General features: G+C 42.7%; 2 protein-coding genes and 1 long non-coding RNA gene across 3 annotated transcripts; 1 reads left to right on the plus strand and 2 right to left on the minus strand.

The window, feature by feature from the left end:
• Window positions 1–161: 161 nt before the first annotated feature.
• On the plus strand, window positions 162–6860 carry smc1a (structural maintenance of chromosomes 1A). The gene is made up of 24 exons (XM_087780845.1): window positions 162–511; window positions 801–989; window positions 1517–1629; window positions 1709–1912; window positions 1978–2216; window positions 2276–2534; window positions 2602–2742; window positions 2805–2887; window positions 2950–3049; window positions 3192–3299; window positions 3371–3556; window positions 3613–3939; window positions 4005–4142; window positions 4198–4314; window positions 4380–4486; window positions 4555–4696; window positions 4752–4897; window positions 4953–5106; window positions 5163–5270; window positions 5330–5486; window positions 5872–6026; window positions 6106–6327; window positions 6397–6507; window positions 6572–6860. The coding sequence occupies exons 1-24, from the start codon at window positions 403–405 to the stop codon at window positions 6650–6652; spliced, it is 3696 nt and encodes a 1231-aa protein (XP_087636971.1). The 5' UTR covers window positions 162–402; the 3' UTR covers window positions 6653–6860.
• Window positions 6861–14905: 8045 nt separating this feature from the next.
• Window positions 14906–15598, minus strand: LOC148059045 (uncharacterized). The gene is made up of 3 exons (XR_015709444.1): window positions 15181–15598; window positions 15050–15120; window positions 14906–14991 (listed from the first exon to the last, which is right to left on the minus strand). It is a non-coding gene; the product is annotated as an uncharacterized LOC148059045 (long non-coding RNA).
• Window positions 15599–17335: 1737 nt separating this feature from the next.
• On the minus strand, window positions 17336–19391 carry LOC148059046 (tripartite motif-containing protein 16-like). Its single transcript, XM_087781041.1, has one exon. It carries the CDS (start codon window positions 19345–19347, stop codon window positions 17746–17748), a length of 1602 nt encoding a protein of 533 aa, XP_087637167.1. The 5' UTR covers window positions 19348–19391; the 3' UTR covers window positions 17336–17745.
• Between the last annotated feature and the right edge of the window lie 2096 nt (window positions 19392–21487).

Here is a 21487-nt window from a genome sequence, read left to right on the forward strand (position 1 = left end):
GAGTGACATTGATAACGAACACGTTTTAGAATAAACTGTGACCGAAACGTTGAAAGTTTAAATAATAAATAGTGACATTTTAAAGGGTCGTAGTTTTGTTTTGTTTCAACTCTCGCGAGAGTGTCCGGAGATTTGTCCCGCGCGCTCCAGCCACTTCCGGTTAAATTGTAAAATGGCGCACTCTCTCCGCGGCGTCGCGTAGTTTTAAATAAAAAAAAAAATTTTTGCGCATAATCAAGGATGCATTTGGAAGTTTGAATGTTGTTTTATTCTTTACGGGGTGCGTTTACAGTCGTGCACGGTTTGGTCGAGACTAAACTGACTGTAAACACGGGTTGTTAGCATTAGCCACCGGAGCTAGGCGTTTTTTTTCTCTGAGAGCGCGACCAGCAGGCTTTAATAATGGGATATTTAAAATTAATAGAGATCGAGAACTTCAAGTCCTACAAAGGAAGGCAGATCATTGGACCGTTTCACAAGTTCACTGCGATCATTGGACCAAATGGCTCTGGTGAGTAGCATCGAAAAATGCTAATGTTGGTAGCACTGGCTGCACTTAAACCTGCACTTAAACCCACAAGCCTTGATGTCTATTCACCGATCAGACAAATAATATCTGTGCATGTGTTTGTGTCAAAGCAATGCTTTCACTGCCAAGATGAGCGACACAAACTTAGATTGTCACTCTTTTATGATGTTATTATTGGTGGGATGCGTGTTTGTCCCCATTTGTTTACATTATTGTATTGTTTTCTGAACAGAGTTGAATTAAACACTCATTAAACACTATTTTATCGCAGGAAAGTCCAACCTCATGGACGCTATCAGCTTTGTGTTGGCTGAGAAGACCAGCAACCTCAGAGTAAAGACACTGAAGGATCTCATCCATGGAGCTCCTGTTGGGAAGCCAGCTGCCAACAGAGCTTTCGTCAGTATGGTGTACCAGGAGGATAATGGAGAGGAGCGAAACTTCACCAGGATGATCATCGGTAAAGTATTTCTCCCACACTTGTGTTGGTATAGATCAGGGTTCTACAACCTGCCAGATGCCACTATTACTAAAGTCACTAAAGTATTTTATGCAGTTTGTCAAAACTAATGTGGATAATTTTTGTGTTTTCTATCTTGTCTGAGCAAATATACTACAGCTGTTTTACATTTTACTTAATTATTTTATTTGGTAATGTCACCACAAAAATGGAGAAAGTACACATTTCATCCCCTATAAACATGGATACACATTTCCTTTTTTGGCACAGCCTGTACACATTGTGTGTTTACAGCATCTGCATAAAGCTTGTATTTAAAAAAAAAAGAAAGTGTTTTGGATACTTTCTTTATCGTTAAATCGTGATTGGTAAAGCGGGGACAAATCACTGCTTAATGCAGTTTATCTGAGGTGTAAAACTAACAAATAATAATAACTTATTTTATGTTGTGTTTGGTGTGCATTTCTGTCTTCTTGTGTATTCCTGGTTAAACTCTGCTTCATGATGTCGTCTCTATATCTTGTCAGGTTCCTCCTCTGAGTACCGCATCAACAGTAAAGTGGTGGGACTGCCGGAGTACAGTGAGCAGCTGGAAAAGCTTGGCATTCTCATCAAGGCCAGGAACTTCCTGGTATTCCAGGTACGTCCTCCGTTTATAAACTTGTTACAGAAACGATTTTTGAATGTATTTATTTATTTAAAATAATTGTCTCCGACAGGGAGCCGTGGAGTCCATTGCCATGAAGAACCCGAAGGAGCGAACGGCTCTGTTTGAGGAAATCTCACGCTCCGGAGAGCTGGCTCAGGAGTACGACCGCAGGAAGAAAGAGATGGTGAAAGCCGAGGAGGACACGCAGTTCAACTACCATCGCAAGAAAAACATCGCTGCGGAGCGTAAAGAGGCCAAACAGGAAAAGGAGGAGGTGAGTCGTGGTTGTCTGGTTTATCGTTGGAGACGACGATGTTTACTAATCGTGATCTGATGCAGGCCGAGAGATACCAGCGTCTGAAGGACGAAGTGGCTCGAGCCAGTGTTCAGTTGCAGCTCTTCAAGTTGTACCACAACGAGACCGAGATAGAGAAACTAAACAAAGAGCTCAGTCAGCGCAACAAGGAGATCGACAAGGACCGAAGGAAGATGGACCACGTGGAGGAGGAGCTAAAGGACAAGAAGAAGGAGCTGGGCAGGATAATGAGGGAGCAGCAGACCATTGAGAAGGAGATCAAGTGAGTGGTTGTGTTTGTACACGTGTCGCTGAAGTGCTTCAACTCTGGGCTGTTCACAGGGAGAAAGACTCCGAGCTGAACCAAAAGAGGCCTCAGTACATCAAGGCCAAAGAAAACACCTCCCACAAGATCAAGAAGCTGGAGGCCGCTCGCAAGTCCCTGCAGAACGCCCAGAAGATGTACAAAAAGCGAAAAGGAGACATGGACGAGCTGGATAAGGAGATGAAGTCGGTGGAGCTGGCCAAGCAGGACTTTGAGGAGCGAATGGAGGAGGAGGCCCAGAGTCAAGGCCAGGACCTAACGCTGGAGGAGAACCAGGTTTGAGACGGACCACAGATCTTCTGTTCCTCACCGAGACTCGTGTAACCCAGATGTTGTCTCTCAGGTCAAACAGTACCACCGGCTGAAGGAGGAGGCCAGCAAGCGAGCTGCCACACTCGCCCAGGAGCTGGAGAAGTTCAACCGAGACCAGAAGGCGGATCAGGACCGACTGGACCTGGAGGAGAGAAAGAAAGTGGAGACAGAGGTACAGAGAAGCATGTGATGTTCAAAATATCTTCTGGACTCACAGAGGATTCTTCTCTCCAGGCCAAAATCAAGCAGAAGATCCGAGAGATTGAGGAGAACCAGAAGAGAATCGAGAAGCTTGAGGACTACATCACCACCAGCAGGTGGGAAGGTCTCTCTACAGACCCGGAGTGCTACTAAAACCTGCCACCATTCTTCTTTCCAGACAATCTCTAGACGAGCAGAAGCGGATGGAGGAGGAGCTGACAGAGGAGGTGGAGATGGCCAAGAGGAGGATCGACGAGATCAACACGGAGCTCAACCAGGTACGAGTCTAGACGACCGAGACGAAATAAATGTTTAGTGATCAGGTGTTAATAAGGTACTTCTTTCACCACTTCTCATCATAGTTGAGCTTTCTGACAGTTTAACTCGATGTGATTCTAAAAACACGATGTTGTGATGTAGGTGATGGAGCAGCTCGGCGACGCCAGGATCGACCGGCAGGAGAACAGTCGGCAGCAGAGGAAGGCTGAGATCATGGAGAGCATCAAGAGACTCTACCCTGGTTCTGTGGTGAGGCGTCGGACACGCACTGGACTTCTGTGTCCTTGACCTCGCCGCTCTGATCAGCTCTCCTCCCGCAGTACGGCCGCCTCATCGACCTGTGCCAGCCCACGCAGAAGAAGTACCAGATCGCCGTGACCAAAGTGCTCGGCAAGAACATGGACGCCATCATCGTGGACTCGGAGAAGACGGGCCGAGACTGCATCCAGTACATCAAGGAGCAGAGAGGAGAGCCCGAGACCTTCCTGCCTCTCGACTACCTGGAGGTGAGGTTGCAGCTCTTCGCTCTGAGGCTCGCGATTCAAACTCTCTCCATCATCAGGTGAAACCCACAGACGAGAAGCTGCGAGAGCTTCGAGGAGCCAAGCTGGTGATCGACGTGATCCGCTACGAGCCGCCGCACATCAAGAAAGCGCTGCAGTACGCCTGTGGCAACGCTCTGGTCTGTGACAACGTGGAGGACGCCAGGAGGATCGCCTTCGGAGGCCCCTACAGGCACAAGACCGTGGCCCTCGACGGAACCCTTTTCCAGAAGTCCGGAGTCATCTCTGGAGGAGCCAGCGACCTGAAGGCCAAGGCCCGGCGCTGGGACGAGAAGGCTGTGGACAAGCTGAAGGAGAAGAAGGAGAAACTCACCGACGAGCTCAAGGTAACGTCACGTGGTCACGTTAAGTCTGACGGTGAATGAACTTGTATCTTCGTCTCGTCTCACAGGAGCAAATGAAGGCCAAGAGAAAAGAGGCGGAGCTTCGTCAGGTCCAGTCTCAGGCTCACGGCCTGCAGATGAGACTGAAGTATTCCCAGAGCGACCTGGAGCAGACCAAGACTCGTCACCTCTCCCTCAACATGCAGGTAGGTCCACTTCCTGCGCCGCGTATCGACCCGAGACCCAAACCTGTCCCTGCAGGAGAAGTCCAAGCTGGAGAGCGAACTGGCCAACTTTGGCCCTCGAATCAACGACATCAAGAGAGTCATCCAGTCCAGAGAGCGAGAGATCACCGACCTGCGGGACCGCATGAACCTGGTGAGGAGAACAGTTGGCCTCTGACCTCTGGAGCCGGGTCCGTGACGCTGGTTGCGTTTTTCCAGGTGGAGGACGAGGTGTTCATAGAGTTCTGTAAGGAGATCGGTGTGAGGAACATCCGAGAGTTCGAGGAGGAGAAGGTGAAGAGGCAGAACGAGATCGCCAAGAAGCGGTGAGTCCTGTCAGAGCGGACCAGAGATGACTCGGTTCTGTCTCATCTAAAATCATGTCTCGTCCCAGCCTGGAGTTTGAGACCCAGAAGACCCGTCTGGGGATCCAGGTGGACTACGAAAAGAACCAGCTGAAGGAGGACCAGGAGAAGGTCATGATGTGGGAGCAGACGGTGAAGAAGGACGAGGCTGAGATCGAGCGCCTGAAGAAGGTGAGATGATGAGAAGGTGTCAAGAGTCCAGAAAGATCAACCATGTGTCCTGCAGGAGGAGCACAGGCACATGAAGATCATCGACGAGACCATGGCCCAGCTGCAGGACCTGAAGAACCAGCACCTCACCAAGAAGTCAGAGGTCAACGACAAGAACCACGAAATGGAGGAGATCCGTAAGAAGCTGGGCGGAGCCAACAAGTGAGTGACGCGTCCCTGTGAGCCAATCAGACGCTGATGTTCCTGGTCTCCTCAGGGAGCTGACGCAGCTGCAGAAGGAAGTGACCGCCATCGAGACCAAGCTGGAGCAGAAGCGCAGCGACCGCCACAACCTGCTGCAGGCCTGCAAGATGCAGGACATCCGGCTGCCTCTGCGCTCCGGCACCATGGACGACATCAGCCAGGGCGAGGTAGACGCTCGACTCACTTCCTGTCGCGACCCATTTAACACGTGCTGCTGCTTCAGGGAGGATCTCAGGCCGAGGAGACAAGCAGTCAGAGGACGTCCAGCACCGTCCTCGCCAAAGAGGCCCTGATCGAGATCGACTACAACAACCTGTCCGAGGACCTGAAGGTCCGTCCAGACGACGGTGTTGGATCGTGAAGACAGTCTGACCGAGGCTTGTGTTGCAGGACGATCTGTCGGAGGACGAGATCAAGGGCGAGACCAACACGCTGCAGCAGCGTCTGAACGAGCAGCAGAGCATCCTGCAGAGGATCAGCGCGCCCAACATGAAGGCCATGGAGAAGCTGGAGAGCGTCAGGGACAAGTTCCAGGAGACCAGCGACGGTGAGACCCAAAGATCTCGTGACCCTCAGGAGTGATTCAAGAAGTTTTCCTGATCATTTCTGAGAACGTTTGTCGAGACACGAGATTGATCTCAGAGGCTTTAAAATGGCATTAAATGGATGAATTATTGGATTTAAAACATCTTCAATCAAAAGTGTTTTTAAAAAAATCAATCGCTCAATAGAACTAATAAAACGGTAGTAGATGCAACTTCTTTTATCGTTTATTCCATGACAAATGTTAAGATCTCACTGAACACCTTCACCTCTGGATCGATTCAACGTTTCTCTGCAGTTGTTGAAGCTCCACAATCATCCACCTTTGGTTCATGAAGGTCACGGCGCCACCTTCTCAAGATGAGTTTTGTGTTTGTTTTTCTCTCCAGAGTTCGAAGCCGCTCGCAAGAGAGCCAAGAAGGCCAAACAGGCCTTCGAGCAGATCAAGAAGGAGAGGTTCGATCGCTTCAACACGTGCTTCGAGTCTGTGGCCACCAACATCGACGAGATCTACAAGTCGCTGTCTCGCAACAGCAGCGCTCAGGTGAGCGTCGCTCCGATTCCCACGGGAGCGGCTTCTGTCGCTCTGACACACCCTCTGACTCACCCTCCTCCTCCCGCAGGCCTTCCTGGGCCCGGAGAACCCGGAGGAGCCGTACCTGGACGGCATCAACTACAACTGCGTCGCTCCGGGGAAGCGTTTCCGGCCGATGGACAACCTGTCGGGAGGAGAGAAGACGGTCGCCGCTCTGGCTCTGCTCTTCGCCATCCACAGCTACAAGCCCGCCCCCTTCTTCGTCCTGGACGAGATCGACGCCGCCCTGGACAACACCAACATTGGCAAGGTGGGTTCGGACCGCACCGGCGATTCATAGAGCGCAGGACTCCCGCTGAGATGCCGCCTCCCTCCACAGGTGGCCAACTACATCAAGGACCAGTCGGTGCAGAACTTCCAGGCCATCGTCATCTCGCTGAAGGAGGAGTTCTACACCAAAGCGGACTCGCTCATCGGCGTCTACCCTGAGGTGAGTCTCGTGACATCAACACTGCTTCGGTCGTCGACTGACTGACGCTCTCTCTCTCTCGCAGCAAGGAGACTGTGTCATCAGCAAAGTCCTGACCTTCGACCTCTCACAGTATCCTGACGCCAACCCGAACCCTAACGAGTGAAGCCGCCGCTCCTCTCTTTCTTTTCTTTTTAGCCATTAGTCGTGTTAGTCGCAGCACCACACTTTGGTGTTGTCCAGACTTTTTATACCTTTAACGCCCTCGTGAGTGTTTCACCTCGTTTATGTTAGCGTTCGGACTGTGATGACATCATGTATCTGAACTGAAATCTACGTCGTTTCATAAATAAAATGTCAATAATTTACATTCATTCTTGTCCTGATCCCTCGGTGACTCAACACACACCACAGAACACATTCAAGATGACCTGTTAATCTTTTATTTATATTAGCATGAACAAGGAGCATAAATATGATGAATGAATGTAATTAATCGTGTGGTAGAATGATTTAAATTTAAAACTTGAACTAAAAGATGAACAAGGGGGTTATACAAGTGGCTTGACCTACGTCTTAGACTTCAATCCATCCATCCTCCATCCACTAGAGGGCGCTCTACAACATCACAATCCGGATGTGGTGCCCTCCCGGTTACTTCTGCACACCTGCGCCGTCCCAGTCACGTGACCAAACGAGCTGATGCTCCAGCTTGAACAACATTGAAGATGAAAACTTCCAACATGCTCATGACCCTGGCTTACTGGGACATCTGCGGGTGAGAACGTTGACTTTCTACACAACTACAGCAGCTGAGAACCATGTTGTGACTTAAACTCATATTAATGACGAAACTAGCGTTTATTAAAAGTCGTGATTCTATTTTGTTGAACTTTTATATTCATTCACTTTTGTCCTGAAGTTTGTTTGTAAATAAAACAATAGAACTGAGTCTTTCTCGTTCATGTGTTGAATTAAAGTCACTTTCAGGAAATCTGTTGTTGTTGAAGCTAATGCTAAGGCTAAGCTAATGCTAAAGCTAAGACAAAATATCGAGTGAGACTTTTATTCATGCAAACTTGTCTATTTAAGGTTTAAAGTTATAAAACGTGTGTATTTCAAAGGTTTTACTTTTGTCCACTTTGTTGACGGTTTTTTATTTTTAATCCAGCCTTAAATCTGTCAAACATAGTATAAAATGATGAGAAATAAAATAATATTTTAGACACTAAATATTTAATTTGAACGTTTTGTCTTTTATTTATTTTCCTTTATTAAAGATTAAAACATAACATTAATACATTCGTTTATACACAATGAAACGTTTTTTTGTAACAAAGAACCAGGTGATTAGAAAGATAATAATCCACAGAAAATTTAGTAATTTATAAATAATTATTACAGTAAAGTTCTTCAAATAACATGTAACTAACAAAGTTATTGTTGAAAAGAAGAAACAACATAAATGAACATAAACAACTGTTGACATCAGTGAAAACCAACAGAACTAAATACAACAAACACTGTTAAAGACTAAAGAAAATGATGTAAGGTATGGAAATGTCAAGATTATTGTGGCATAAATCATATTTATCAACATCTTTAAATTGTAAATAAAACAATAGAACTGAGTCTTTCTCGTTCATGCATGTGTTGAATTAAAGTCACTTTCAGTAAAACTGTAGTCATTGCTAAAGCTTAGAAGAAATAGTCTGTAAGGAAGTAAAGTAAAGGTTATTTGTAAAGATGTTTCTAAGACAAACACAGGAGTCCCAGAAAATCAGGGAAGGTCTTATGAATACATACTCGTCTATTTAAATAAAGTTTATTTTTACTTTCGTTCACTTTGAAAATGTAATGAAAGTTAAAAATCCTGCCTTAAATCTGTCAAACAGCTCACGTATGACATGAATAACTCACTTTTTTCACTTGTTTAAGTAAATATCTTTATCAATAATCCATTTTTAAGACAAAACTGGGATCAATGTGATCAAAGGGTTGGTAGAAAAGTTATGTTTTGATACTTTCCAATACCATCAATCGATCATTTTACAAAGAGTGGAAACATTTTTCCTCATAGTAAACCAACAACTATTGTACATTCAAACTTTAAGTTTAATAACAAACCAAAACATTTGTGTTACAAACGTGTAAATAAACAAGTACAACAACAACTATGATACATTCAGAAAGTGTTGAGCTTCAAGTATAATATTTGTAGATTTATTTACATGTTTATAAGACAAATGCTGTTGATCATCACCGTTAGAATCAATAATAGTTGATCATCTTAAGTTATTTGCACAATGATAACAGTGTTGATGAGCAGAAAAAAAAGGGGAAATGAAGTTTAATTTCATATAAAGTTACATAAAAGTATCTTCACATTAACATAATGTAAAGTATTATAAACGTACATGTGTTTCTTTCAAATAACAGAACGTTCTTTCATTGTTTAACGTGACATAAGTTTTATCAAACAACTCTTTAAAAAAGTGAGGATGTTGTCGTGTAAACGTGTAGTTTCACTGATTGTTCTTCTCTTTAGTCTCCAGCTGGCTCAGCTCGTCCGCCCCTGCAGGAGTTCTGTGTCCTTGTTGTTTCTTCTGTTCTTCACACATCATCTGTAACTACCTCCAGCCTGAGTGGATCAGATGTTCTCGCCTCTAGTCAGTGATTTTGTTGACCTCAACCTCAGCCCTCGGTGTCTCCCTGACGTCAGGACCAGAAGAAGAGAACAAATCCACGAGTGTCTCCTCCGACACAGACCTTTTAAAAAATGGCAGATGTTTGGTAACAAACATCTTAAAGTTGTGTTTAGTGTCTTAGAAACATCTGAATGTATTGAGACTTCACTAATTAGATTCTGTTGTTGTTGTTGTTGTGTAAACTGTAGTTTCATTGATTGTTCTTCTCTTTAGTCTCCAGCTGGCTGAGCTCGTCCGCCCCCTGCTGGAGTTCACTGGTACTGGGTACGAAGAGAAGAAGTCCAACTGTGGAGAAGATTGTTGAACATATGTGATGAAGATTGAACCTTCAAGGTCATCATGAGATCCATCCCTTGCTAACACCACCTGTGAGTGTCTTCAGTCGTCCATGAACTCTGGTTTGGTCCTAATGTCTCTTTTCTGAACAGGTGGTGAGACTGAAGAGAAGGTGTGCGAGGACATGATGGAGAAGCAGGTGATGGACTTGAGGAACATCTAGGTGAGGATGAGCTCCTGTGACTGTTGTATTTTTGTGACATCCTATGTTCTCCACCCAGGACCTGCTGCATGGAGAACCTGAGGAGTCTTCATACTTTTCTTCAACTTCCTGGGCGACAGGAAGTGGTTGGATGAAGAGCAAGTGAGGAACACATCCAACCACTTCCTGTTGGGGAGGAGGAGCCATAGTGGGGTCCGCAGAGGGGGGAGGAGAGACCAATTTTTGATGCCATAGTTTTAGAGATTTTTCCATATGCAAAATAAAAGTATAACCCCCTGCTTTTGCTCTCTTGATGTTTCGGGGGAGGACACGGCCCTACTACCCCGGATTCGCGCCCGGTCTGGTTTGCTCCAGCTCCCTGAGTGAAGGGTGGGATTCGAACCCTGAGCTTGTGAGGCTCAGAGAACCGCCAGTCGGTTGATCTCACCACTACACTAGATCACCTTCACAGCTAATATTTTGGTTTTGTTCTATTTGACCTTCACTCTCGGACAAAATCTCAAAACTAAGGTAGCAGCTGGGGCTTGAACCCATGACCTCTGGTTGTTCGCACAGAGAGTCCAACCACTGGACTAGATCACCTTCACAGCAAATATTTTGGTTTTGTTCTATTTGACCTTCACTCTCGGTCAAAATCTCAAAACTAAGGTAGCAGCTGGGGCTTGAACCCATGACCTCTGGTTGTTCGCGTAGAGAGTCCAACCACTGGACTAGATCACCTTCACAGCTATTATTTTGGTTTTGTTCTATTTGACCTTCACTCTCGGTCAAAATCTCAAAAATAAGGTAGCAGCTGGGGCTTGAACCCATGACCTCTGGTTATTCATGCAGAGAGTCCGACCACTAGACTAGATCACCTTCACACTCTGTTTTTTGGTTTTGTTTTATTTGACCTTCACTCTCAGTCAAAAGCTCAAAACTAAAGCAGCAGCTGGGTTTTGAACCCATGACCTCTGGTTGTTCATGCAGAGAGTCTGACCACTAGACTAGATCACCTTCACAGCTATTATTTTGGTTTTGTTCTATTTGACCTTCACTCTCGGTCAAAATATAAGACTAAAGAGAGACATTGAAACCAAGACCTACGGATGTCAATGAAGAGAGTCTGACCACTTCACTAGATCACCTTCCAACTTAAGATTTTCGGTTTTGTTCTATTTGACCTTCTCTCTTGGTCAAAAACTCTAGACTAAAGTAGCAGCTGGGTCTTGAACCCAAGACCTCTGGCTGCCCATGCCAAGAATTTAGCAACTACGCTGGATCAACTAGACTCTGCTTAGTTCCGTTTGGACGCCTTTGACCTTCACTCTTGTAAATCTGTTGGTAGAGAAGTAAGGAACTTGCAGAGATTTTTTCAGTGACCTAATTCACCACATAGATGTCTTTCTGCAAACTTTTCACTCCCAACAATTCAATAGTTGATGAACATTTGAGTGAAATGAAGGATTTGAACCAGTAGCTGTCCTGCACCTCCACTCTGAGATGCAGATGTTAATCACAATGAGGTTTTCAGCAACACAAGCGAATTTTCGATTCTAATTTTTGTTCAACTAACATGAACAAATCCGATTGTTAAAATGTATCAGACAGGGACTTGAACTCACGACCCACGAGCATTGAGCAGAGACTACACCATCAGACCACAGGAGGTAATGAGCTCAGTAAGAATTATTATGCTCATGTCCTCAAATAAGATTGAGAACCTACATGAAGATTCAAATGCTGCACCGTTCTAAAATAAGATAGAACAAATATATACATTTTCAACTTTTATTTTTTGTTTACTGATCAAAACAGAGAACCGCCAGTTGGTTGATCTCACCACTACACTAGATCACCTTCACAGCAAATATTTTCGTTTTGTTTTATTTGACCTTCACTCTCAGTCAAAATGTCAAGGCTAAAAATAAAGCCTGGCCTTGAACCCAAGACCTTTGGTTGTCTATGCGGAGAGTGCTACAACTAGACTAGATCACCTTCACAGCAAATATTTTGGTTTTGTTCTATTTGACCTTCACTTGCAGTCAAAATCTCAAAACTAAGGTAGCAGCTGGGGCTTGAACCCATGACCTCTGGTTGTTCATGCAGAGAGTCCGACCACTAGACTAGATCACCTTCACTCTTCATCTCTTTGGTCTTGTTCTATTTGACCTTCACTCTCAGTCAATAATCTCAAGACTAAGCTAGCAGCTGGGGCTTGAACCCATGACCTCTGGTTGTTCATGGAGAGAGTCCACCCACCAGACTAGATCACCTTCATGCTTTGTTTTTTGGTTTTGTTCTATTTGACCTTCACTCTCAGTCAAAATCTCAAAACTAAGGTAGCAGCTGTATGTATGTATGTATGTATGTAATCATTTTTATTTATTTAACCTTTATTTAACTTGTATTAAACTCACTGTTTAGTGAATTAAAGCAGATTCTAGTGATGACAGGCGTCGTCTAAATCTTCCCTGTTTTTTTATAAAAATAATTTTTAAAATGAATGAAAAGATGTTGAAACTATTGAAATACTTCCTTGTTGTTACGTGTCAATGCCGTTTGAGGGCGCTGTTGTTACTAAAGGCCTCGGAGCAGCATTTAAATAGTTATTAATGCAAGTAACTTATTTATACTCACCATTAACGTGTGAAGTAAAAGGAGTCAACTTCTTAAGCCACTAAGCTCTCTTTGTTTCTAAACGGGACTTCACAAACTCACACGAGGACCAAACTATGACTCCAGCATGAAGAGGCTCAGTGGACCTGGTCTGGACTCTGTGGAGGAGAGTCATGGTCTCAGAGACGCTGTAGAAGGACAGAAGACCTGCAGAGTGATCCAGGTAGACCCCCACTGTGGAGGGTCTGACACTGGAGATGAAAGTGTCGATGTCGTTGTGATAAATGAACAACCAGAGTCGTAACAATATAAACTCCAGGATTTGTCATTTAATCCAAATACACTTTCATACCTTGATCTGCTGATGTTCTTGTATGAAACTGCTACTTCACCATATGTATACGGTCAGACTCGCTGCATGGGCATCCAGAGGTCTTGGGTTCACAACCCACCTGTTACTCTTGTCTTGAGATTTTGACAGAGAGTGAAGGTCAAATAAAACAAAACGAAAAAAAATCATTGTGATCTAGTGTAGTTGTGAGACTCTCTGCATTCACATCCAGAGGTCTTGGGTTCTATGCCAACTATGTTTTAGTCGAGATTTTGGCCTTGAGTGAAGGTCAAATAAAACAAAAAAAACTGTGTCAAGGTGATCTAGTGTAGTGGTCAGACTCTATGCATTGACATCCAGAGCTCTTGGGTTCAATACCCAACTATGTCTTGAGATTTTGGCTGAAAGTGAAGGTCAAATAAAATGAAACGAAAAAAAAATCAGTGTGAATGTAATCTAGTGTAGTGGTCAGACTCTATGCATTGACATCCAGAGCTCTTGGGTTCAATGCCCAACTATGTCTTAAGTCTTGAGATTTTGAATTAGAGTGAAGGTCAAATAAAACAAAACCAAAATAACTGCTTTGAAGGTGATCTAGTGTAGTGGTAGCACTCTCTAGATAGACAACCAAAGGTATTGAGTTCAAGGCCTGATTGTTTTTTTAGTCTTGAGATTTTGACTGAGAGTGAAGGTCAAATAAAACGAAACGAAAAATTAATCAGTGTGAATGTAATCTAGTGTAGTGGTCAGACTCTCTGCATTGACATCCAGAGGTCTTGGGTTCAATACCCAACTCTGTATTTAGTCTTGAGATTTTGGCTTAGAGTAAAGGTCAAATTAAACAAAACGAAAATAAATCAGTGTGAAGGTGATCTAGTGCAGTGCTTTTCAACCTTTTTCAAGACAAGGTACACTTTTTCATAGAAAAAAATCATGAGGCACACCACCACCCAAAATGTAAAAAATAAATAAATAAATGGTACTATATAGATCTCTTTTTTACGACTGGTGATCTAGTGTAGTGGTCAGACTCCCTGCATAGACAACCAAAGGTCTTAGGTTCAAGGCCTACCTGTAATTCTATTATTGAGATCTTGACTAAGAGTGAAGGTTTAATAAAACAAAACCAAAACATTTGCTGTGAAGGTGATCTAGTGTAGTGGTCAGACTCTCTGCATAGACAACCAAAGGTATTAGGTTCAAGGCCTTCCTGTAATTCTATTATTGAGATCTTGACTAAGAGTGAAGGTTTAATAAAACAAAACCAAAACATTTGCTGTGAAGGTGATCTAGTGTAGTGGTCAGACTCCCTGCATAGACAACCAAAGGTATTGGGTTCAAGGCCTGGTTGTATTTTTAGTCTTCAGATTTTTGACTGAGAGTGAAGGTCAAATAAAACAAAACCAAAACATTTGCTGTGAAGGTGATCTAGTGTAGTTGTCACACTCCCTGCATAGACAACCAAAGGTATTAGGTTCAAGGCCTACCCGTAATTCTATTATTGAGATTTTGACAAAGAGTGAAGGTTAAATAAAACAAAACCAAGACATTTGCTGTGAAGGTGATATAGTCTAGTGGTCGGACTCTCTGCACCAACAACCACAGGTCATGGGTTCAAGCCCCAGCTGCTACCTTAGTTTTGAGATTTTGACCGAGAGTGAAGGTCAAATAGAACAAAACCAAAATAATAGCTGTGAAGGTGATCTAGTTTAGTGGTCAGACTCTCTGCACCAACAACCACAGGTCATGGGTTCAAGCCCCAGCTCCTACCTTAGTTTTGAGATTTTGACTGCGAGTGAAGGTCAAATAGAACAAAACCAAAATAATAGCTGTGAAGGTGATCTAGTCCAGTGGTCACACTCTCTGCATGAACAACCAGAGGTCATGGGTTCAAGCCCCAGCTGCTACCTTAGTTTTGAGATTTTGACTGAGAGTGAAGGTCAAATAGAACAAAACCAAAATATTAGCTGTGAAGGTGATCTAGTGTAGTGGTGAGATCAACCGACTGGCGGTTCTCTGAGCCTCACAAGCTCAGGGTTCGAATCCCACCCTTCACTCAGGGAGCTGGAGCAAACCAGACCGGGCGCGAATCCGGGGTAGTAGGGCCGTGTCCTCCCCCGAAACATCAAGAGAGCAAAAGCAGGGGGTTATACTTTTATTTTGCATATGGAAAAATCTCTAAAACTATGGCATCAAAAATTGGTCTCTCCTCCCCCCTCTGCGGACCCCACTATGGCCCCTCCTCCCCAACAGGAAGTGGTTGGATGAAGAGCAAGTGAGGAACACTTGCTCTTCATCCAACCACTTCCTGTCGCCCAGGAAGTTGAAGAAAAGTATGAAGACTCCTCAGGTTCTCCATGCAGCAGGTCCTGGGTGGAGAACATAGGATGTCACAAAAATACAACAGTCACAGGAGCTCATCCTCACCTAGATGTTCCTCAAGTCCATCACCTGCTTCTCCATCATGTCCTCGCACACCTTCTCTTCAGTCTCACCACCTGTTCAGGAAGGAGACATTAGGACCAAACCAGAGTTCATGGACGACTGAAGACACTCACAGGTGGTGTTAGCAAGGGATGGATCTCATGATGACCTTGAAGGTTCAATCTTCGTCACATATGTTCAACAATCTTCTCCACAGTTGGACTTCTTCTCTTCGTACCCAGTACCAGTGAACTCCAGCAGGGGGCGGACGAGCTGAGCCAGCAGGAGACTAAAGAGAAGAACAATCAATGAAACTACACAACAACAGATTCTACTGTGAAGAGTTGAAATACATTAAAGGTTCAGAATGATGGAGGAAAATATTCAGTGTTTGTCATTTTCCTCCGGAGTTCATGATTCAAATAATTTATTTTCATCATCACTTGAACGATTAAACATGTCATGAACTTTCATGTGTAGATGTTTCTAAGACACCGTGAACACAACTTTACGAGCTTTGTTACCAAACCTTTTATCATATTAATTATCACAGTTTTGTTCAAACAAATTAACAATTAATACAAACATGTACATAGAAATAAAAGTAAAAAAAAGTTATACAATTACTTCACTTGTTTGACTGATTTAAATCATCAATATTATAATCTTAAAACCTATATAAAATAAACTTAGATTTTTCTGGAATACTTTGTATTTATGAACAGATCTGAGCTGGAATTATAGACTTAAATCAACACTTTCGGGATTTAAAGGGAACAAAAATGTATCTTTTCTGCAGGGATTAAGTAATAAAACATCTTGTATTCAATTTAAATCAATGTCTGCGTTTCTTTAAACGATTGACTTTGTTGTTCGCTTCTCGTTTAAATGCAGCTCCGAGACCTTAAGTAACAACAGCGCCCTCAAGCGGCATTGACACGTAACAAAAAGCAAATAGTGCATTTTAATATGTTCATTCGTGTACATTCATTAATAAAAATTAATGCTGAGATAAACATCAGAAACTATTCTTTAACAATAAAATAGTTTTGTAATACAATAATAAAACATAAAAAACATTATTTGTTATTTTTAGGAGCAAATTTAGATAAATCCATTTATTTTATTTCTATATTATCTTTTTTGTTCATGTGGGTCTTTGTTTAATAAGTTATAAATAAACGTCTCATTCTGTATAACTATTGAATGAATATGTTGTTTTAATCTTTAATAAAGGAAAGTAAATACATTTATGTTCCAAGTGTTCAAATTAAATATTTAGTTTAAATAAACACTGTTTGACAGATTTAAGGGTGGATTTAAAAAAATGTAAAAACTGTAAACAAAAGGAAAATTTAAACATTAAATAGATAAGTTAGAAACTTTCCCTTGAAAGACTTTTTACAATATTTTACGTTCTGACCTTTGACCTCATCAGTGTCAGGTGTTCTTCTTAGCATTAGCATTAGCTTCAACAACAAGTAGAGTTTTACTGAAAGTGACTTTAATTCAACACATGCATGAACGAGAAAGACTCAGTTCTATTGTTTTATTTGCAAACAAACTTCAGGACAAAAGTTAATGAATATAAAAGTTCAACAACTTTTAATAAACGCTAGTTTCGTCATTAATATGAGTTTAAGTCACAACATGGTTCTCAGCTGCTGTAGTTGTGTAGAAAGTCAACGTTCTCACCCGCAGATGTCCCAGTAAGCCAGGGTCATGAGCATGTTGGAAGTTTTCATCTTCAATGTTGTTCAAGCTGGAGCATCAGCTCGTTTGGTCACGTGACTGGGACGGCGCAGGTGGACATCCGGGTGTGATTTCTTCTTCTTATAGCGCCCTCTGGTGGATCTAAGAAAACATAACTCGTCCATTGAGAATCCGCTGAAACTTCAATGTTAATCTTTCAAATAATAAAGACAAGGATGGGAGTTGAACTTGCAACCTCTCACAGGGTTGGCTGGAGTCTATGCTTTAGAAACTCCATGTTTGTCACTTTCTCCTTGATTCTCACACGCACACATGCGCGTTCAATGTGAATCCTCTGAAACTTCAACGTTTAACTGATCTTTTAAATAATATATTGAAAACTTTGAAGGATTTAAAGGAAACAAAAATGTTCATTTTTTGCAATTATTAGTTTAAAAAAACATTGTTTTCAACTTAAATCAATGTTTATGTTTCCATAAACAACTTTCTTGTTCGCTTCTCATTTAAATGCGTCTCCGAGACCTGTAGTAACCACAGCGCCCTCAAACGACAGTGATGCGTAACAACAAGGACGTATTTCATTATTTTCATTCGTGTTTATTCATAAACCGACAAACACAAACACCAGAAATCATTTTTCATGCTAAACATTTTGAATTAAACAGTAACAAAATATGTCAATTGAAAAGAAAACAGAGCCCGAACGTCTAAAACATAAAGTAATTAAAACTCAAAACGAAAATAAAATAGAAAATCAACCAGAAATAAAATGAGTTTGACGAACATCATTTACAATAAAACATATTTGTTACATGTTGATGTCTTTCTGTAAAGATTTGTGTGTGTGTGTGTGTGTGTGTGTGTGTGTAAGTAAGTAATTATTTGTAATCAACAAGATTGAACGTGATCAGTTCAGAGGTCAAAGTTGAAGCAAATTGAAGCTTCATGTGATGATGTCACTCCTGGAGACACGATCTCACTGTCGTCTACTTCAGCTTCACAAACTCACTTGAGGACCAAACATAGACTCCAGCATGAAGAGGCTCAGTGAACCTGGTCTGGACTCTGTGGAGGAGAGTCATGGTCTCAGAGACACCGTAGAAGGACAGAAGACCTGCAGAGTGATCCAGGTAGACCCCCACTGTGGAGGGTTTGACACTGGAGATGAAAGTGTCGATGTAGTTGTGATAAAATGAACAACCAGAGTCGTCATAACATAAACTCCAGGATTTGTCATTTATTCCAAATCTACTTTCATCTCCTGATCTGCTGATGTTCTTGTATGAAACTGCTACTTCATCATCTTCTCCCATCTTCACCTCCCAGTAACAACGTCCAGTCAGATACTCTTGACTCAAGACCTGAGGATGTTTATCAAATCTGTCTGGATGATCAGGACGAGGCTGATGTTCTCCCATGTTTGTCACTTTCTTGTTTCCTTCAGACAACATCAAGCTTGACTCTGCAGTGTTTGGATCCAGAGTGATGTCCTGTGAGTGTGTGAGGAACTGCTCTCTCTCTGGATGGATCATCAGTGAGATGTTGGTCCACGTGTCTCTCAGAAGGTCTGCTGTCACTTCCTCAAAGCGGCGGTGAGTTTGCTCAAGGGTCATGGAGGAGGTCGTGTCTTCACTGACCTCTGAGAGTGAGGTCGTGTCTTCACTGACCTCTGAGAGTGAGGTCCAGTTCTGCAGGAACACGATGTGACTGTCGGTGAGTAACAGCTGCTGCAGCTCAGCTTCTTTCTTCTTCAGCTCAGAAATCTCCTGCTCCCGCTGCTCCTGAAGTCCTCGGACTCGAGCGGCTTCAGTCTCCTGCAGAGATCTGACCTGCTGTTCCACATCAGAGTATGTTCTCTGGAGGATCTGGATCATCTGGTTGAGGGTCTCCTGACTGGTCTCTACTACTTCATCAGCAGAGACTCTGATGTTCTCCTGTTCCTGCTGAAGCGACTTCACTTCCTTCTCTCTGTTCTGGATCTTCTGCTGGATCCTTCCTTGACTCTGATCCACGTCTTTCTCTCTCTCCCTCCTCTCTGCTGCGGTCGAGACGATGTCATGATCTTTGTGTTGGTCCACAGCACAGAGATGACAGATGAGCTGCTGATCAGAACGACAGAACATCTTCTTCTCCTCCTCGTGTTCAGAGCAGATCATCTCCTGGAGCTGCTTGGACGGCTGGACCAGCTTGTGTCTCCTGAAGGCCGGAGATTCTCGATGAGGCTGAAGATGTTCCTGACAGTAGGAGACCAGACACACCAGACAGGACTTGAGGGCTTTCATCTTCCTCCCAGTGCAGAAGTCACAGGCCACATCTTCAGGTCCAGCAGAGCAGAGGTCCTCAGCTGCTTGTTTCTTCTTCAGCTCCTCCACTAGCTCGGCCAACAGTATGTTCTTCTGCAGGACAGGTCTCGGTCTGAAGCTCTGTCTGCACTGAGGACACTTGTAGATGTTCTTGTCCTGCCAGTGACCTTCAACACAGGTCTTACAGTAGTTGTGTCCACAGTGAAGAGTGACTGGATCCTTCAGTAGATCCAGACAGATGGAACAAGAGAAAGATTCTCTGCTCAGATCAACTCTAGTCTCCATGTCTCTGCCACTGAAACTCTCCCTTCACAGCTGAACTCTTTATAGTTTCATGTTGCTGCCATAATCTGATCAACCTTTGGACTCACATGTTATCAACCTTATAAAACCACCTGATGATTCAGGACAAATACCTGAACACACCTTGATTCAAATCAGCCAATACGTCTCATATACAGGGGAAACGGTTCAAAAACATTGCAATATACTGTGATAGTGTAGTAACAAGTATACATGTGTAGTATTGTCCAGGACTTGACTCTGGTGTTGTGATAGTGTAGTGACAAGTATATATGTGTAGTATTGTCCAGTACTTGACTCTGGTGTTGTGATAGTGTAGTAACAAGTATATATGTGTAGTATTGTCCAGTACTTGACTCTGGTGTTGTGATAGTGTAGTAACAAGTATACATGTGTAGTATTGTCCAGTACTTGACTCTGGTGTTGTGATAGTGTAGTAACAAGTATATATGTGTAGTATTGTCCAGTACTTGACTCTGGTGTTGTGAATGTGTAGTAACAAGTATACATGTGTAGTATTGTCCAGTACTTGACTCTGGTGTTGTGATAGTGTAGTAACAAGTATACATGTGTAGTATTGTCCAGTACTTGACTCTGGTGTTGTGATAGTGTAGTAACAAGTATACATGTGTAGTATTGTCCAGGACTTGACTCTGGTGTTGTGATAGTGTAGTGACAAGTATATATGTGTAGTATTGTCCAGTACTTGACTCTGGTGTTGTGATAGTGTAGTAACAAGTATATATGTGTAGTATTGTCCAGTACTTGACTCTGGTGTTGTGATAGTGTAGTAACAAGTATACATGTGTAGTATTGTCCAGTACTTGACTCTGGTGTTGTGATAGTGTAGTAACAAGTATATATGTGTAGTATTGTCCAGTACTTGACTCTGGTGTTGTGAATGTGTAGTAACAAGTATACATGTGTAGTATTGTCCAGTACTTGACTCTGGTGTTGTGATAGTGTAGTAACAAGTATACATGTGTAGTATTGTCCAGTACTTGACTCTGGTGTTGTGATAGTGTAGTAACAAGTATATATGTGTAGTATTGTCCAGTACTTGACTCTGGTGTTGTGATAGTGTAGTAACAAGTATACATGTGTAGTATTGTCCAGTACTTGACTCTGGTGTTGTGATAGTGTAGTAACAAGTATATATGTGTAGTATTGTCCAGTACTTGACTCTGGTGTTGTGAATGTGTAGTAACAAGTATACATGTGTAGTATTGTCCAGTACTTGACTCTGGTGTTGTGATAGTGTAGTAACAAGTATACATGTGTAGTATTGTCCAGTACTTGACTCTGGTGTTGTGATAGTGTAGTAACAAGTATACATGTGTAGTATTGTCCAGTACTTGACTCTGGTGTTGTGATAGTGTAGTAACAAGTTTATATGTGTAGTATTGTCCAGTACTTGACTCTGGTGTTGTGATAGTGTAGTAACAAGTTTATATGTGTAGTATTGTCCAGTACTTGACTCTGGTGTTGTGATAGTGTAGTAACAAGTATACATGTGTAGTATTGTCGCGTACTTGACTCTGGTGTTGTGATAGTGTAGTAACAAGTATAAATGTTTAGTATTGTCCAGTACTTGACTCTGGTGTTGTGATAGTGTAGTAACAAGTATATATGTGTAGTATTGTCCAGTACTTGACTCTGGTGTTGTGATAGTGTAGTAACAAGTTTATATGTGTAGTATTGTCCAGTACTTGACTCTGGTGTTGTGATAGTGTAGTAACAAGTATAAATGTTTAGTATTGTCCAGTACTTGACTCTGGTGTTGTGATAGTGTAGTAACAAGTATATATGTGTAGTATTGTCCAGTACTTGACTCTGGTGTTGTGATAGTGTAGTAACAAGTATACATGTGTAGTATTGTCCAGTACTTGACTCTGGTATGGTGATAGTGTAGTAACAAGTATACATGTGTAGTATTGTCCAGTACTTGACTCTGGTATGGTGATAGTGTGGTAACAAGTATACATGTGTAGTATTGTCCAGTACTTGACTCTGGTGTTGTAGTATTTACAGACCAGATGACTCTTGAGGAAGTTGTAACTGTTTTCATTTGTTTCAAACCAAAATATGTCCAAACATGTACGGAGTCACTGTATCCTCTCAT

The sequence above is a fragment of the Callionymus lyra genome, chromosome 19 (assembly GCF_982586985.1).
Source record: "Callionymus lyra chromosome 19, fCalLyr1.hap1.1, whole genome shotgun sequence".
Lineage (NCBI taxonomy): Eukaryota > Metazoa > Chordata > Actinopteri > Syngnathiformes > Callionymidae > Callionymus > Callionymus lyra.